Source organism: Haliaeetus albicilla, chromosome 3 (assembly GCF_947461875.1).
Source record: "Haliaeetus albicilla chromosome 3, bHalAlb1.1, whole genome shotgun sequence".
Classification (NCBI taxonomy): Eukaryota; Metazoa; Chordata; class Aves; order Accipitriformes; family Accipitridae; genus Haliaeetus; species Haliaeetus albicilla.
In genome coordinates this window covers 18,798,885-18,819,176 of record NC_091485.1, presented here as the reverse complement: position 1 = coordinate 18,819,176, position 20,292 = coordinate 18,798,885, and the positions used below count along the sequence as shown (strand labels likewise).

General features: G+C 36.8%; 1 protein-coding gene across 4 annotated transcripts in view; it reads right to left on the bottom strand.

Moving 5' to 3' along the window:
- Positions 1-20,292, bottom strand: part of SPIRE1 (spire type actin nucleation factor 1) — a 132,826-nt gene that overhangs the window by 103,527 nt on the left and 9,007 nt on the right. For all 4 annotated transcript variants that reach the window (XM_069778934.1, XM_069778935.1, XM_069778937.1 and 1 more), the window contains exon 2: positions 16,268-16,302. In XM_069778934.1, coding sequence (XP_069635035.1) covers positions 16,268-16,302 — 35 coding nt within the window. The remainder of the gene's footprint in view (positions 1-16,267; positions 16,303-20,292) is intronic.

The following is a 20,292-nucleotide window of genomic DNA, read 5'->3' as shown; positions in this document are numbered from 1 at the left end:
TGTGTATTCTTCTATGAAACGGTATGTGGCAACTATCAGAAAATAAAGTGTTCCTGAAAAATCAGATGTCTGAAGTCAAGATCAAGAACAATCCAGTGCTCAGACGTAACGCAAGATACTGAAATATATATGGAATTTGAAAGTTAGCTTGCGAGAGAGCCGCATTGAACTCTATATTTATCTTGAGTTTTCCTGACCTATGACACATAATACTAGTCATGTTCTTCAGGAAGAGAAACACTTCATCCTCCTGAATGAAGGAGATTTAGCAATTTGATCACTACACTTGTTTCATAACTGATCATGAGACCTACTAACAAACCCATGTTGTTCATTTTTTAATTAAATGAAGTCTATTATATTTGGGAATCTCCTGGAAAATACTTGTAATAAAGTCATTGATGGTTTTGTGTGAGAGAACAATAGCCTTTTTAAGCCAATATTGTTTATGAAACTAATACCAATTAGATCCATCAACAGTACCACATAAACAAGACCTTCCTTTAAAGGAAAGGATACCAACAACTATTGCAGGAATTACTGAAAACAAACACGCATGCAACTTTCGCATCTGCAAATCAGTCTTGGGTATCGCATTACTGTGATTCCTGCACTGGTAGACTCATTTTGGGTAGCACAGGCCTCCCCAGTGCACGCATGGGTGCTGTAGCAGCAATATCCTCGTCCTGTTTGTACTTTGTCCTTCATATGAGCCTCTGACTCGCTTGAAAAAAACTAAACTGTTTTAGCTCACCATGGCTCATTCCTTCTAGCCACCTGACCATCCTGCGCTCCCAGTGACACTCTGTGAGTCAGCCGGTAGTCTGTGCGGCCAGGGCAACACTTCTGTCTCCTCCCTGAAACCTCCCTGCACCGTCCCTGACACCTCATATCCGTATGCGAGGTCGGCGTGGGCGTTCCAAGCTATTAAAATATTTCAGGACACCCATGTATTAGACTCTCTCTCCTCTCTGAACCTGGAAACCAAGAAAACTTTCTTTCCATCAAATACTTGGGAAAGGATAATACAGACAAATAAATACACAGCTAAAATAAGCCTGACTCAGAGCATTCGAGGAGCAATAAAAAGGATTGATTTATGCACACAGATCTGGTCTTTTTTACATGAATTATTTCATTACAGCAACATGAACAAACAAATCACCAAAGTGCTCCAAACAGCATATGTTTAGGCTGGTTTAACAAAATGAGCAGCTAAGAAAACATTACTAATATCTAGGAAATACATAAAAATCTTCACTTATCTTGAAGCCCTCTCATTTTAAAACTGAATTATCTATATAGGCATATATATCAGCAAATGTTTTATAACACACGTTGCTTGTTGTTGAGCAGCAGTCCTTCTATAAGAAATATAAAATAATCTCAGGTATGTAAAGTCTATACAAATAATCACTGGCAAATATGTATCTAAATTTGAGACGTCCCCATGGGGAAGAAAAAAGATGCATATAACCAAGTGAGAAAGATCTAGTATACACAAAGAGCTCTTAGTTTATGTAGAAACTGTCCAGTCTCATATGTCTGGAAAACATTTCATCACCAGCTTTACTGCAAGTAGACAGTGATACAATCTAAACCAGAAAATGAATATATCCTATGTCTAATAACAATAGTTGCCTAACAGTCTTTTTAAGATCATTCGATTAAATTTGAAACCATCTACATTATGGTAATACATGTTAGGTATTTTAAACATTACAATCCATAAGACTCGTTAAGTAATGACAAACATTATTTAAAATTAGGTTCAGTGATCTGAAGTCTCTTCTAAAACTTGTGATCAGTCACAAGGCTCTATGACTCTTGTGATTATCATTTCACTTAAAGGGAAAATGTTTTTAACCCCAGATATTTACATATTCAGAACGAGCACGTATCTACCATAGCTTAACAAAATGCTACCAAGTCTCACTTTGCTTATTCCTTGTGCAACACACACTAATTCCTGATGTTGTTTTACATGTGTGCAAACCAAACAATACAATTCTGCTGCTAACAGGAAACACCAACGTATCCACTATGCCTTCTTTTTGTCTGCTATTTCACCATGACAAAAATACTTACATACACACATACGTGTTTTTGTTTGCTATACATGATAAAACATGAGCTTTGTATCAAAAAAACCCCAACCCTTAGAATGATTTGCAAAGTTTAAATAAGATCACTCATTGAAGACTGACATGAAATTGCTGGAATGAAAACCATGTCAGCTGTTTTCCAAACATACAAATACAAGGTCAGGCACAGAAACTAAGAACAAGAGGTTTATTACCAGTGATCTAAGTTCCTCAAGACCTGTAACCCAAAGTTTCAGTACAGAAGGGCACTAGAGTTTGGAAAGGCTGTTTCTAGCTGTAACAGTACTCTGAGGAGGAGCTCATGCCTTTGTCTTTCATGTTGTGCTGCCACATCAATGCTCTGCTCTGAGCACTAACCTCCATGCCCTCAGTATTTCTCAACCTGCAATTCAAAACAAGTGCTAGTAGATTAAAGACAAGACAGAAAGAATGTACCCATACCTGTGGATTACATTTACAAGTAACTACAACTACTACTAAGAATTTATTTTTCTGTGTTTGGGTGGCTGTCTGCGTATGTGTTCTTCAAAATGAGGGTGGTAAAACAGACAAATAGATTTCCTGGAGAGGTTGTGGGATCTCCGACCTTGGATGCAATCAAAACTTCACTGGACAAGGCCCTTATCAACCTCATTTGACTTGAAGTTAGCATTGTCTTCAGCATGCTGCTCATGTGGTCCACCCCAGATGACCAGAGGTCCCTTCAAAGGTCCCTTCTAACTATATTGTTCTATGATTCAGTAACTTTGGCCAGTTTCAAGCCCTGTCTTACACATTTACAGTCATTAAAGAGCAGATCGCAGAGGCCTTCATACATGCAAGCATCCAGAGTCCAGCACAATCCTTAGCAAACAGCATTGTTGCCAGAATTTTCAGCAACGCCATGCAGCTTAATGATGTTACAGAGCTTCTGGTGGCCCTGCCGAACAAGTCAGTACTGGAAACCTTCCCAGCATCAACTCTAATGCAGCTAAAGCTCTGATGAAATAAATGGAAACCAACAAAGCCAGCACGACCACCAGTCTTGGCACTGCACATTAGCCATATCCAAAGGACTTGAGTAGGGATGGCCAACCCCCACAGTTATACCACAGTGGAGACAAATATCTGAGAGATAATATGAAGGGCTTAGACTTGGGAATGTTAAAATACAATTTTTCACATTCAGAGCAAGTAATACCACTTGTAAACTTTGTGCATCCAGAAAGAAAACACAAGTAAATTGTCTGTATAGGAACAGTTGGCATAGGATCTTCAATGTCTCCTCATAAATAACGCTGTGGTTGACAGGAAAATCCAACTTCATAGAAAGACACACCAGTAAATATGTTGCCAAAGGTACAAATTCAATAGCATATTGTATCGTTCAGTGTCTCATGATACAGGAATCAGGTTGTTTAGCATCTTATGACCCAACAGTGTTCTCTGCAGGCTGGGAAAGGACAATGCTTGTTTTTCTTGACCCTAGAAATCCTGGTAAACATTAAGTCAGTCACTGTAATGGAAGAAGCTGAGAAAATCAGAAACTTTGTGTAGTAACTACATCTCTAAAATGGACTGCAGCAGCGTGAGTTATTCCTCCACCTCAGTGCCATGCAGCACGAGTCACGGAGGTCAGATGCCAAGAAGATACGATAGACAGAAGGTATTAAGAAGGACATGGCATCCGTAGGAGTCAACTGTACATTTGGGATCCTGACTCCTCTAGCTGTAGGTGTTATCAGAATGCAATGGCAGCAGCTGCTAGTCTTAGGGTAGTCAGAATTTAGCAGAACTTGTGGCTGAGGACGACTGTTTGCTGTATCCATTCACATCTGTTTCTTTTGCTCAGACTTTTTTGCTCAGGATACCCTCATGAGATCTGCAGGTGAAATCCTGCACTAGGATGCTGAGGACCCTGGTGATTCGCAGCCCCTAAGGCCATGGCAGAAGTGGGTCAAGCCAGGGACAACAGTGGAATTAGCCTGGAACACCAGTGGGGCCAACATGGTCCGAGTAGCCACCCATCACCCTTCCAAGGAGGGATTCTGCAAATGTGGGCTTTGCTCCCTCTGTGGGACTTGAAACCACAGACAACTCTGCTTACTTTCTGGATCTCTCCAGAGCAGCAGAGATACTCAGAGTACGGGTGGATGACAAGAAGTATGCTCTGAGGAGCCTGTTCTCATGAAGTAGATTGCTGTCTACTAGCAATTTAAAGGAAAGCAGGAAAAAAGGCAGATTGGGATCATCACTCACTGAGGAGCTAAAGAGGTCTGGCACTAAGAGGTGACAGGCAAAGTAATTAGAAAATAATTATTTTAAGGGAGAAAGGGATGTAAAAGAGTAGCAGAGGTGAGTCAAGATCATTCCAACAGAATGAATCATAAAAAAGTAAATTCAGAAAAGAACATGTCCATAACACACAGTTCCTGTTGTGCTGGGTGATTCAGAGGGATGGACATGCTCTTAACTAGATCTTCTGCATATCACAGGGAGCCACAACAGAGCAGCTTGGATGAGCACTGTAAGAATTTCTGGTTGTATGTGATGGTGGTGCACAATAATCCAGGTCCTGAATGAACACAGGAATTATCGCCGAGAGATAAAATATAATTTCTCATTCAAATTTATGTATCAGTGTAAATGTAATTACACATGTAGTCGCTTTGGATATGAGATTGGGACTATAAAAACATAATTTTTGAGAAAAACAATACTCTGTTTTGTAGTTTCTGTCCAACTGATGTTAGAAGGGCTTTTTATTTCAAAGTCTAATAATTCTCAGTTTTACTGCATCAAAGCCACAGAGGTTCTAAGTACCATAAAGCCTGAAGGAGCTGATGTTCTTTGTTCCTATAGCCATTAAACTGGGAAAAAGTACAGCAATCAACACTTTTCTGTCTTCCATTCAGAAAGCTTTTTGAAAACTTGCTTTCACAGTCATTTCATAAAAATCTGTAACAGGCCATGTCAAACAAAAACCCCAGTGTCACATAAATTCTGCCACCTTTGGTGAACAGTATCTTTTAGTTATACGCAAAAAAATACAAATACAATCGTCTGTTAATCCATAATGTTCAAGTTTCCATGCCAAGACAAGAAATGCAAGACAGTGCGTATGTGTATCTGCTGCAGTGCCCGCTGCCTGGTAAAATCCATCTATCTAGATATTCACACGGACATAAGATTGAAGAATGAAGATCTTCATACATACAAAAGCCATCTTCTTAAAAAAAAAGATGAGACACTGACAGGAAAGTGCTTGGAATCTCATTAATTTGACACTTTGTGTTTCAATATGACATTTGAAATACTAGAAGAATACCAAAATGCTGTATTGCACTGTAAATCCACAGTGAGGTTCAGGCTGGTTTTAATGATTATATCTTCATTCATAATACATCTGCTGAAAAATTATACCTGTCCTCTGAAGCAGATTTTGTGAAATGAAACTCTACTTTTAGGACAACTAGCTTGCTCACTTCTAGCAGATTTTTTTTTTCTTCAAGCTCTCTGTCCTACTACTTATTACTAGAGTATTACCACACTGTGAAGCTAAACATTATTTCATCCACATTTTAATGACAATACAACTCATTTGTTTCACTGTCTTTCCAAATGCTGCAGTAAAGAAAGGCTTCCCTATTCTGTATCAGTTTTTGATGCTTCTTTTGCTTGTTAAGGGAATAGTTTCCCTTTTCTTATACCTAAAGATGACTCCTACTTCAAACCCCCCCAAGTTTGCTTTTTTTCTTCTATGAAACTATGCATTTTGATTTTTCCCAAACATTCTACATTAGTTCTGAAATACTTTCTCTGTCTGAAATGTATACAATAAATTTAGGAGTAACTTTGTCTTCTGTGTAGGAACAAAGCTCAATCTATGTACTGCCAGCAAGTAAACAATAGAAAGTGAAGTCTGCTTTTGTATTAACATGGCAACATCTACATGTATAACCCTGAAAGATAAGAGATTTATTTTGAAAGAGAATGGGTTACTACTTCTGTAGAATTTTAAAGTATTTAAGAAATCTACACAGGGAAAAAAAAGGGATAAACTTGCCTGAAAGTAAATTCCTAGTATCTTCATGAATGTCTCTCAAGAGAATTAGTATTTTCTTTGCAGTAAAATAACAGGTTTGTTATTCCAGTTAGTATTTAAAATCTGAAGAAAGGTTTTGTGATTAAGGCTTAAATAATCTAGATTCTATGCTGGCTCTGCCATGCAGCCCAAATGTCACACTGGGCAATTTGCCTGATGTCTTCAAACTTAATATTTCTATCTCTATAATGAGAACAGCATTTATTTTCTCCCACCAAACATTCACCTTGCCTGCTTTAGTGTCCATATAATTAAGTCAGTGGGGCAACTCACAGAACCTCAAGTTCATCACACGCCTCATTTACTGCTGGTCTGGGTTTTAAACTGTGAAGTCTGCTACTATATTTGCACATATAACTAGCATAACAAGACACAGAAATCAACTGGATGATGTGAGAGTTGCAAGCAGACAACACTCCAGAAAGTTGAGAGTCCAGGGATTAAAAAGACCTTAACATTTAAACAAACATTTTCCTTGTGTAAGAGAATGAAGTACTTTAAATTGAAAAATAATTTTGCTATAATCCCTATAAATAAGTGGTAAAACTCTCTCCATCACAACAGCACGTTTTTCTCCCTTTCTCTCATTTAACAATTCTTACCTAAGTTTTTCAGATTAACTTTTCATTTAACATCCAGTAATGAGTCTGAAACATGAAAAACAAATTGTATGCCAATACATTTTCTAGTGCCAATGCTTTAAATGTTCCAGGCACAAACGTGCAGCTGACTCTCCACGAGCATGCCATGTTACTGTTCAAATGTCCTTTAGACTGTGATAAAAGCACCAGACTCTGCATAAAGAAAGCCAGGTTCAGCACTAGCTTTGTCTACCAGATCTGAATAAAAAGTTAACTAAGAGCTGACAAAAGTGAAGACAAAATTTTGAAGGAAAATTTGTGATAATAAAAAGTTTATAAAATAAAAACATAGCAGAAGTCCTCAAGTACATTAAGTTGGACAACAAAAGCTGTAAGTATTATGAAAAAGTAATGCTGGATGTTATGAACACATCCTGGCCAAATTTCATTAAGAACATCATTTCTGTTAGTGTACAGACAGATAAAAAAAGAAGAAAAGGGAAAGGAACTATTTTCTGCATGCCTTACTAGTTGTAGGTTTAAAGCAAACTCCAATAGCAAACAATACAAAGAGTTATAAACGAGAGCAGCCCTTTGGAAAATTACAAGGCAAAAAGGTGGCCAAGGACCAGAGACCGCAATTACTTCACTGTTTTCATGCAGTTTCAACTCTATTTATGCCCAACTAAATGAAACATTTGTGGAAGACCTGGGAATTGCATGGAGCTTTCACTCTGAGAATAAAAGTGAAACATTCCAATATTGAAGCACAAGCAACATGCTCAGAAAAACAAACGTAATCTGACATGCTACAAAGTATATTCAAAGGAAAGTATTGATTCACAATCACCAAATGGTGAAGGACTTAGAAATACATAGTTTAGAAGAACACACACACATTTTTCTCATCTATGTTCTCTGAAATACTTCTAAGAGCTTTGCTCCAAAGCAGACAGAATGCACAGCACAAGGAATGGCACATCTTCCTAAATGAACAGACCAGATGGAGCAACTTGTTTACTTTGCAGCGAGTGTCTGCTCTAGACCTACAATAGTAGGAAGAAGATAGTCTGAATGTGCAGGCCAGAGGTGAAGAGAAAAGCAACATATAGCAATGCCAAAACAACAATGCAGACAGAGAAGAGTCTTTAAAAAAACTTTGAAGAAATATTTTACATCATTGCCAAGAAAGGAGTAGGTGGCAGGCAGTTTGCATTAGCCAAGACATTCCAACAAAAAAACCACAAAGCCTGAATTATCATCTTGGCAACAAAGAAGAGATGGATGCTTTTAGCAATTGGCAATTAAGGATTTGGCAAGCATCTGGAGGAAAGGAAAGAGTGCGAGTCAAAGATAACACTAATATCTCAAGTCCAGATAACAGAGAAAGATAAAGACACGAGAAATACAAAGCAGAGAAATATTGGATTCAGGTAGCAGTACAACATCCATCTAGGACCAACAGAAGAAACAAGTAGAAGTGCAGGGAGCTGTGAAAGAACACATTGGAACAGAGAGTCATCTCTGCAACACTGAGTCTCATCAAATATTGGGCAGAGGCAATAACACACACCCACAAAAACGGATTATTAAGGAGGATGATAAGCAGATTGGTTAAGGAGAAACAGAAATAAAGGGAGTTAATGAATGAACTATAAAAGACTTTGAAAGAAAACAGGAGAGGGAGGCTTGGAAGTAAAGGTACAATACAGATGAGAAACAGTGACAGGAGACATGGACAAGGGTATTTCAGGCTTAGGGATAAATATGTGGAAGAGAAAAACTGTCTGTTTAACAGAATACCTCTACCTTCTTAAATGAAGCAGGAGTTAATCTACTAAGTGTGAACAGCTTGCCTTGTCCTAGTTAATTATTTCACCTTTACTTCTTGCTGAGGGTGAAGTACTAAAAGCATTACAGATGCTTCATAATTACTACTGGTTAACAGAAGAAAGGGACATGATGAAATACACATTTAGAATTCAGTCACCCCCTTGTTTTATCTGTATGTTTAATTTACCCTCTGTATTTCCTCTTGGTAATTAAAAGTATTTTACTGCACGTGCTATAGCACACAGCTACACTAAATGATAATCAAAGAGTTCAACATTGCACATCTTTTAGAGTCTCCTTCATGCCATTAAGGCAAGATCTTGGAGCTTGCTTTGTTTTCCCATGATTGGAACTACAAACATGTAAGTGGCAGACAAAATTAAACAGTTTAAGATGAAAATGTTCACACTGGTAGGTCATGGGGAACACAGAAACTTACCAGTTGCTAAAAAGTTCAGTTTGGAACAAAAGCTCAAATGAGTTGCACTATGTCAAGTCAAACAAAAGAAAGTACAAAACTAACAAAACCTCGTTTTTGCCTCAGTGAGCCCCAAGACTGATTCAGTATCCTCTCTGCCAAAGAAAGCGCACAGTGCTGCAAGCTCTCACGACTCAACTGCAAATCTTGCTTTGTTTAACATCTCAACTTCTCAGGTCAAGTGATTTAGATAAAAAGCTATGTGTTAGCGTTCATGTGAAAAAAACATTTAGTCATAGAACTGCAAAGAAAAAAAAAGTATTTGAGTATGTATTAACCAAAACCTAGGAACGAACCTAAAAAACCATATTCTTTTCAACAGTTTGTTTTCTGTACACCGATCTCACTGTACGCTGGAATAAGCCTTAGGATTTTTGAATGCTCAGACAGTGTTACTGGGAATTTCTGAACTGGCCACCATGACCTGCCCTGTTATTAGCCTACTGAAAATGCGTATCTAACTAAAATTCCAATTAAGCTTTACTCTTAGTGTGACCTTTGGAAATCCCGTGAGGGGACACCACATTTCTCCTCTCTTCTCTTGCAATAACTGAAGTTTCTGCATGTTCACAACCAGAGGACAGCAGCTCTTCTTGCTCCCAGCAGAGAGACAAGACAGCAAGAGAAATTAAAGACTAAAAAAGATTAACCACACTGTCTACTTCATAAAAATTCCACATGTTCATCTGCATTAGGTCAGCTAAAGCTGCATTAAAAAAAAGCCTTTCGTAATGTTTATTTTCCCAAGTATAAATTGCTTGGGGTTCTACACATGTAAAGTGTAAAGTGGCTAACAAGAATTTATATGTTAAAACATGGTCTACTTCATACAAGAATGGTTTAGATGAACTAGATCAATATTTCTGAGCACATTCAAAGCAGGAATGTTAGAATGACTCAGTGTTAATACACATTATCACTGAAAAGAAGAGGACGGGTGTCGTTAAACAAAGTAGGTGGGAACACTCTGGACTCACCTCATTCATAAATAACTACTTCTCTCACTTTAAATCTCTTCTCATTTTGAAAATAAACTTACTGATATTATTAGTTTCATCTTTCAATCCTTGCCTCATTTTCTCAATAGTTAAATTCAAACCAATATTTGCTTTTAAATTATAAGTTGGGAAACCTGGTATCCAAACTGCTGAAGTGGAATTGTTTAGCTCCCTCGTGTTCCTGTTTTCTTTGACCACTGACCAAATTCAATACTGATAAACAAATAATTAGGTTATCTTAGCTATGTTAAAATTAGCCTAATCCAGTAATGCATGTTATAGCTGAAATAATGCTGCTTAGATATTCAAAGGCCTTTATGTTAGAGTCAGAGCAAGCCACCCAGAAATAAGAAAAATTAGAGATCAGTTAGGAACACACACACAAAAAGGTCTATTTGAGCAATTTTCTCTCTTAAGGTGATTTAATAATCTAGCAGGACCATAACATTAAAAAAAAAAAATTAAAAAAATTTGTGTTTGTTCTTCATGAAACACCACTAATACGCACTTCAGTCAGAGGAAGTTACTCATGTCCTGCAGTGAGATGACTACGATACCAAAAGTAGAACACCTGGAAGGAAAAATGCAGCACAAAAATGTATGCAATATATATTCAGATACTTAACCAGCTCACTAAAGTGCTCCTTGCTCTCCTAAAAAATATGTGCTAAAGTCTGATCTCCCTTAGCTTCCCAAAAATCAGATCACCCACTGAACCTATTCAGTACTCCCAACTTCATCACTGCAAGTTCAAGCGCAATGTGGATTGAAGTGGTGCAGGGAAAGAATGGCTGTAAACAACAGGAAATCTTTAAAGATTCAGCTTCCTTCTGCAATTTTTGTCTGTCATTTAATCTATGTTTTATGTACTTTATTCTCATCACCTGTAAGTCTTCTGCATACTTTTTACGTTGTGGATGTTGGACTTCTGAGTGAATAGATATGCAAGAAAGGAAGGTTTGGGTTGCGTTTTGTCTCCTGTAGATCAAAAAGCCAACACTATCAGGGCAAACTTACCACTGAAATTGAACTTACTAAACTCTGGGGGTGTATTTTACCTCAGTTTCATAATTGCCCTAGGCAAAATCCACCAAGAAATAACAAGGAGCTCCCTCCGTGCAATCACTCTAAGAACTATTATCTCGTTTCTGTTCATCCCCAGAAAGCATACCCCTTGTTTGGATTATGTTTTTACTATTAACTATTTGGTACTTAGCAAAGAGACACGAAAACACAGCATCTCTAATAGAAAACTCATAACTACCAGACTTCATAGAAAAACAATGTCATATGATCTCAGAAGCCTCTGAGGGATTTAGCAGACCAGAAATGTAGTTATAACTTTTGTAGCTTAAAATTCATTTGCGATAACAAGCAAAAAAAAAAAAAGTATGAAACACAGCATTCTCATTTCATACTGACACTCTAAACGTGTCTCTTCTTATATACAAGAACAAAGACAGACAATACAAAGGGCCATTAAATTGTAGGCGTGCAAACAACATCTAAAGCTTAATTTTTCCCTGCAGTTAGAATGAGCCATCAGATTACTCTCTTGGTCTGAACAGACAGGCAGAGTTGTCCACTGGCACTGGTCTACTAAAAAAATACCATCTTAAAGCTAATTGATACAATGCTATCATATCAATCAGTACATATGATAGCTACCATAGATACGATAGCATGTCATTGATATGATACACATTATAACAGAATTTATATAGAAAGGGTTCTGCAAAAAACTGAAGACCTCTACAAATTATCTTATTCTCTCAACAATCCGAGATCCTTTTCAGAGTCATATAAACTATATTTGCAAACTTTCACATTTAACCTCATGAAAAAAATTGGGTAATTCTGTAGTTACCCCAGGGTAACTATATAGGGAATATTTTGTGCTTTGAGATTTAAAAAAACAAAACAAAAAAACATAAAAAAACCACCACCACCACCTAACTTAATGCTCCATGCTCTAATATTTGTGCTTTTCACAAGCAAAATGTTCCCAGGAGGGATCAAAGTTACTGCAAGACCTAGTTTTCCATCAGCCATTATCTGATATTGTCAGAAGACCAAGGCTGAAATCTGCCTCTGCACCCAGCTGATTAGAAGGTTTACTGGTGACATCACTGGAATGAAGATTTCATCATAAATCCTGTGTGACTTTAGGGCGTGTAGATTATTAAAGGCACATCATACTACACTGCAAAATTACAAAGCCTTTACAAGGAACAGTTGAATTCTCTTAGAGACTCTGGACAGATGGCAGGATTTGACTATCACTAAATCAGCTTAGTGAAATACATTATAAGTTCTCCAGCCCAATATTCACTGCGTATTCCTAATGAAACTGCTGAATGAAAAGGGTGGTGTGCCAAGCTTATAGCAAGTAAACAACAGAAATCCATTTTCCTCCAAACTCCTCCTGATGTGCTGTAAACTCTCACCCAAATTACAAAAAACAAAGCTCCTCTTGAAAAAGCAGCTCGTTACAAAACACAAAAGATCAAAACCTAAATTCTACTTTTTTGTGTGTTTACTATTTAATCAAGTGTCTGCTAAGCTGTTTCTTTGTGACTATGAAGTAACTCAGGAAAATCAGGAGGTCAGACTGACTGCCACAGAACCACCACATCAATGAACAAGCTTAATGGGCTTTCAGGTACCTAAATAACAGGTCCCTCAAAGGCTGGATGTGCAGCTTCTCTGTAAGATAATTCCATCAGCAAGGCATGAGCACTTCACTTATCAGAACTGGCACATAATGCTTAAGCATGACTTAATGCTCGCAAGAAAAGATGCATGATTCTACTTTGATTTCTAGAAGGCAATCCCGATTTCCTGTTAATTCTCCTCTTAACAGCACAAGGAATCAAAAGCTTTCATAGAATTACCAGATTTGTAACCAAGCATTCACAGAGAAATTTATTTTTTCAATGCATAATCAAAACTTATTTTGATGGAAGTCACCCTCAGTCATATTTTACTAAGAGAAATGATTCTTATAAAAACATTTTTGCCTGTTCTCCGAGCAATGACATTTTTTCTCCCTTGTCACCATAAGGTTAGTGCTCAGGAAGTAGAATGAAGTGATTATCACTGTGCATGACAAGAATTGTTTGCTGCAGCAATTACCCCTCAGTCAGACTGTTACTTTTGTTTACACTCAACAGTGATAAAAAAAATGAATCCTAGATATCAATATATGCTAAATACACCCATTTTACACTGCTTGAATTTTGAGCAGATAACACACTTTAATGTAGGTGTGGCATTATTTTTAATGCAAAGTTATGACACCTCTTTTGAAATCCTAACATTCTGTGCTATTAAATACATGTTCTCATTTTCATCAGCGTGAGAGAAGGGGTTGATTTTGTTTGCATCAATACAATGAAATAACAAGTATATTCTTATTTGTACCAAAGCAAACAGAACATCCTTATAACCCATATAACTATTTCCCTAAATTATTTCCTGAAATACAGTCAACATTTCAAGTTCCCAATGAAAAGGTTAAAAAAAAAAAAAAGGCAATTTGAGCTCCATAGACAAATACTATAATTTTCACTGTATGTTAGGATTTTTAATAATTAGAGATACATATAATTGATAGCTCATGAATAGAATTTGCATACAGAGCACACACAGTCTCCCTAAAACATTTCTACAGTTGATTCCTTTTTGGATTTGACATGAGCTGAATGGTGTTAAACAATTTATTCACCATTTTTTGGGACAGGCTATTTAACTCATTTCTAACTTTTAAACGAATGTGAGAGGTTATGTATTTCTATATTAGCATACATACTGGTTAACTACATTAATTATACACAACAGGCCTGTGCTCAGTTAAGTGGGTCTTTTCAAATACATGGCAATTAAACCCTCCTACATCTGAATCACTTCACATTCACAGAATACTTTCTATATGAGCACTAAATGTTTACAAATGCATCTGGCATATTTTATATAATCTTCACAACCTCAGCTGAGACAACTAAGGAGTGCTATCATCACATATGTAACAGAGTCATAGGCAGATGCAGATTAAATAAGGTCACCTTATTCCTTGTTCCCATCTTCCCATTATGGCTATGGCATCTGGACTCTGAACTTGACACACCACTCAAACTGCCTGCTTGAAATAAATGGTGTACCAATTCAGGATAGTTTACATGTCTTGCAAAAATGTTATGATTGTTATTAGTTACGATTTTAAGAAGTTTCCTACATATTCTAATACATTCACTCAGGCCACACTCTTTTCCACGGGAATCAAAAAAGTGAGATGGGCTGTCTCTGCTGAATTCCTAGTTCTGAAAAACACAAACAACATCAACTCCAAGTCTACAGCTGTGGCCCCAAAGGAATTTTGGAGGAGGAAAAAGCCACTGACTCCTTCACAGCCTCCTTCAAAATGACAACGATAAACAGAAGAGTCAATATGCTAATGGTCACAGTGCTGCTTATTAGAGACAATTTAAAATGAAGCCTCTGTCTCACGGGAAATTCTAATCTGGTTTTCTTCCCAACTATCAACAAAAAATATTTTTAAAAGATCAAAATTAAGAAACTCCTTTCCCATAGAAGATGAAGTATAACATATCCAACTGACTCTCACTAGACATTTTCATTCGAAACAAAAGCACTTTTACTTTCCCAAAATGAAATATTTTATGTTTTGTTAAAAATATTTTAACAGGGGTTTATTATTATCTGAATTTTTAGTGTCAGGGCCTTTCATTACCTTCCATTAAAAAACGCAAAGCAAAATTGCAAACAATATTTAGTATGCAAAGCAAATGACACACTAGATTATCATTTGTAAATAAGGTACTAGATTTATAAACTGAGATTTTACAAATGCTGAAACAAAACCAGGATGCATTTGCTTAAACTGAACCACATGAAGAAACAAAATGTGCCCACTTCCAATTTCTGTACCTATGTCAGTTCAGAATTACTCCTTACACTGTATCCTGCAGAAAGGACATTTCGTTTTTTTATTATTAATACTTGCAAAAATCTGGATGGCCTTTGCATTTTACCATTTGTAGTTGAATTAGCTGGCCTTTTATTTTGTCTTTAAACCAGCCATCTTCATGCAGTTTATCTACATATAAACAATTCAGTAACAGCAGTTTGTCACCTTCATATATATTATTGATGAGAAAACAGACAACCCACCAATTAAGATGCGTGCACTTGCCCCATCTCCAGGCTCAGCCTGAGGTACTGATGGAACAGTCAAAGTAAAAACTCAGTTTTACATTTCAAAGAAAGTTCAAAGGCAGTGAGAAAAGACTGCCCTGCAAAGAACACAGAAATTGTATTTATTGCTGGAAAAGTTTATTTAAGGAGTAGACTATATTATTTACTTCAAATGATAATAAAAATGATACAAACCCACATCTTGTTCAACAAGATGTTCTACTTAGTTTTCCTTTCAGTCTTGGATTAAATCTATGAATTTGACAGAATGATAGTTCGAACATTCTTACAACACTAGTCACAGCTTAGTATCAAAGATACGGAGTCAAATAACGGTCAAAATAAAAATCAAGCAGACTTGACTGGATTTGTGTTTCTGTTGCTACCCAGCAAGACATACAACAATATGTCTTGGCCCCCAAAATATCAATGAGTTATAAATTAAAGGAAACAGTAAAAATATCTGAAATTGGGATGTCTTTAGATGAACAACCAACCCTGAGATCACTTGTCTTCTCTGCTTCCATCCAAATTCTTGGGTTGTCAAAAATCACCAAGCCATTCCATAAACATTAAGTATTTATTACACGACCCACTAGTCCTTTCTAAAGTAAGTATAACATGAGAATTTATCAAACAGAAATTATCTAAAATAAAATATTCTACTGAAAATATCTATTTTAAATAAATAAATATTAAATGAGATTACATTGGCCACATAACATATCCCTAACCTTGTTTTTGGAAAGCCACGTGGCCTTTCTTTCCTCTGTTTCTGAACATAAGACTAAATATCCCATGTTAAGACACATTTATGCAGCTGTTCATGAAAGTCATAAACACAACACACACTTCACAGGACAACTTTGCAATGATAACTCCACACTACAAATGTGCCACATTTATACTATAAGTTAATGAAAGCCAGCTGAGCTAAATAAGCACTAGCAGAGAACACAAAATACTTCTCTTACCTCCATTTCTGTGCAGTGTAAACGGCCTGATTTATCTGTAATTGGAAAAGAAAAAAGTTTTCAGATTAAGTAAAAGATGAAGGAAAAATAAAACTAAAAACTCAAGTCACTTTTTTTTTTTTTGAGTAATTGTCAAGTATTCTTTGCCTTACTTTAATCACACATTTCAATAATGATTCCATTACAAATGCATCACAACTAACAACAAGAAGGCCCTGCCCTTTTTATTTGGATTCTTCACTATACTCCCTTTTAAAAAGATGTGTCTTTAATGCCTGGCTTCATTATTTAAACTGTATGACTGATGCTTGGCCATGGAGGGAACATGAAAACATGTTGGCTTAAATTAAGCAGCAGCAAATAATTATTTCAAGATAAAAAACAACATTAATTCATAAACCTGGGAAAAGCCACTGATTCATCTGATACTTCTGGCATATCAAAGAGTTCAACACCACCACAAAGTTCAAGCAAATTAAAGTTGAAATATTACTGTAATATTTTTGTAAGTCCCTCTTGTCAATTTTTGCATTTCCTCCAAGTTCAGAAACATCACTTTGGAATTCATACAATACAGAAAAAATAAGTTTCTGAATTGTTTCATTGAATTGAAATCTCAATTTTCTCAAAGACAAAACACTTTGGTATAAAAATGTAAGTAGCTTGACAGCTTACAAAAAATAAGACTGAAATTTCACAGCATATTAGGAAGGTACCATTTTACTAACAGCAGCAAATTTATCATTTCGTATTAATAATTCATATCAAAGTAGGGTGAAGTAATGTGACAGGAAGATTTTCTATTGGAAAAATGATTATTCAAGAAAGTCAAGTATTCCACAGAAATATATCCACTTCAAAGGGGAACTACCCAAAACTTTAATTTCAAAACACACAGATATTGAATTTTAGTCTTTTTGTCTTTGCTTTTTGGCTGCATTGCACCTGCACTGCTAGTTTAAAATTTGCCACTTTGAGCCTAACGGCACTCACCCTAGGATACACGTGACAGGATTCTGAGTCCCCACATACTCAAAAACTAGAACGGCATGAGTTTGCTTGACTGAGCGTACGCTACAGGTGATGATGGTTGCTGAACACCACCCAGCGTGGCCAGAGGATTTACTGCAGTAGTTAGGAAAAGCCTGCAACTTGTAGCCATAACTGGAAGGACTGTTTTATCAGATTGCCTGGCAAGCCCAAGGAAGCTCAACCAACTGGTTAGCATAATGTTCGCTCACAGAAGTGATCACGCTGACTTTGTATATTAAATCTGAACAGCATGCAAAACTGTTGGTACTAGGGAAGAGTCATCTGCATAGAAAAAAGATTAATTTTTCATGTTGAACTGGCCACCTTCCCTTTGAAACTGAAGGTTAAGCACATCTTGAATGAATAGGGAACATCCACCTAACAGAGTGAAAGTTGTTTACCTTCATTTTGAACTGTTGCCAATGCAAGCTGAACATTTAGCACTGGTGTCTGACTTCAAAATGAAGAACAGAAGAGGGACTTAAAAAGGCAGCTTTTGCATCACACATCATCGTTTCAAAAGGAGTGGTGATTCTCGTTGATTCACTTCAAGATCCATATAAGAGATTTTTTTGTGTTTAAAATGGTAACATTCATGTTGTTGTTATAAATTCTAAATGGAAGAAATTTACTGAGAACTTTTTTTAAATACTCCTACAATTTTAGCAGATTTATGAATATTAGGGGCTACTTCCGTGAAACTCAAATGATGGATGAGCAAAACAATCTCCATGATACAAGATGATACACGACTAATTCACACAAATGTAGTCGGGGGGGGGAGGGAAATATGCTGCCTTTTTGGGGAAAAAAAAGTACTTTTTTTTTATTACTACTTCAGAAAAAAAAGTAGTAATTTTAAACCTGTAATGGTGCAATAGCATACAGAAGGCCACAAATGTTTGCAATCCCTGATCATTTAAAATATCTTGACTTGTACCTCCTATAGTCTAACAGAACAGGAATCAAACTATCTACTAGAACCTCTCATAGCACAGACTCATTGCTACACCTCATAGCAATGCTGAGATCCTACAAAGATCCTTTTAATAGAAGTCCTAACCAAGTCCTGAAGCACAAAACCAAATAAATTAGCCCAGACCAAAATAAGTAAAGCAAAATCTGGTTTTCTGAAAGGAATAGCAAGAAGCTTATATCGCAGCCCCTTTGATAGATGTTCTTTGACAAACTTCCACGAAAGCTGTTCAAGGAAAAGCACTCAAACTCTGGAAACTTTCCTTATTTCATATATGGCGCTATCAAAATTTACTACTGCTTTCCGAGCAAATCATAATTAATTTTTTGTTTTAATATAAAAATATAGCAAACCTCTTAAACTGGATTCTTTACTCCCATTTATACCAGCATTTTCAAAAACAATAGTATTGTCATGATTCCATGTGCTGGGGAAGAAACGAGGAGTACAAGTAGTTTAAGTCTCACACCAGCTCAAATGCACTGCAGACAGTACTCCAGACAGCTGCAAACTGCTAATTGACTTACAATGTTTTAATATATACTGCATTATGGTAATTATTCACCATACCATTCCATATGCCTCTGTACCTTGAGTCCAGCTATACACTTCACAGATTTCCCTGAGCTGTTTGCAGTGACTTATGGACCTTCCGCCCCGGTCAGGAACTTCCTACATTTCTGAAGAGACCAGCATTAACAGTATCAACCCAAGAAACATGCACTTACTTGCATCTATCAAGACTGAAATGAATTTGCTTTCGTATGGCCCACGCAAGCCAATTTACTTATACTGGCTTTACTTATACTGGCTGGGAGTAGAAATTTCTTCTCTCTTCAGCTGACACGACTGAAAAAGCAGAACCTCTTAAACATAGCCTAAGGGTCACACTTTCTTGATTTGCACCAGTAGAAAAAAAAAATTCCATGTAAGAAGTCATAGAATAGTCTCTGTCTGCACGCAGTATTAAGTGCTTATCTGGTAAATAGGTGAAGACTTAAAAGCTTCTTCACATAGATGCAGACTTCTCCAGACTTCACAACCATTCAACTAGATACTAATCTGTGTAGCATTTTCACCACTCTTACTGCCAGAAAAGATTCAACAGTTATTTTTTCCATGGCAGCTTTCAAATAGTGACTAATGCATTCATTACTAGTAAACAGCATAACTTTTAACTGTCAACTTCAATTTATAAACAAGCTACGGTTTGGAAGATCATATGGTTTTTCTCTCATAAATTGTTGAAATACAAAAAATGAACAGTTTTTGCAAGAAAGAAAGAAAAATACTTAAATGGAGGTTTCCTGTATCTCTGAAAACAGGCTTCAAAGAGACATATTTGCCATCAAAAAAAGACGAAACCCCAACCTCCTCAACAAGAGGAGTCATGGCAAACTTTCATCAAGCATTAGGGCATGCCGACTCATCCCTCAAGGCAGGAGCTTCAGGCTGCTATTTAGACTGGAAAAAAAAATTCTTTTCACAAAATCTTTCAGAATGCTTTTAAAAAAAGACTATACTCAATATACGTATAGCCCCTGCTTCACTGAAGCACAATTTCCCTGCCGTCCAAGGATTAACAGGTCACAGTTAGAAAGGGTCTTCACAGATTTAAAAACAAATAGCAGCATACTGCTGCCAATAGTAAGAACCACACATTTAAGTCTGAATTTTAACAGCAAAATAGATAATTCAGTATGTTAAAATGGACTGACACAGGATATACGTAAGAAACCATGCAGGATGTGCAAAACCATTTGCACTCCACTATCCGAAGAAAAATTAAGCTACGAAGTTGACGTTAGTGATATGACACCACAATCACACGGCCGCTGTTTCAGCTATAACCAGCTTCTCTAAGAGCCCTGCGGCTCAGAGCCTCAGAGCATCCTCCTAGCCTTCCTCTAGTGTCTCAGATTCCTCTGCATAGATCCAAAAGCATTTGCTTCAAGACAGCTTCTTGCAGAATTGAAATTATTAGCACTGATTTTCAGGCAACAGTGTAGCTGATGTA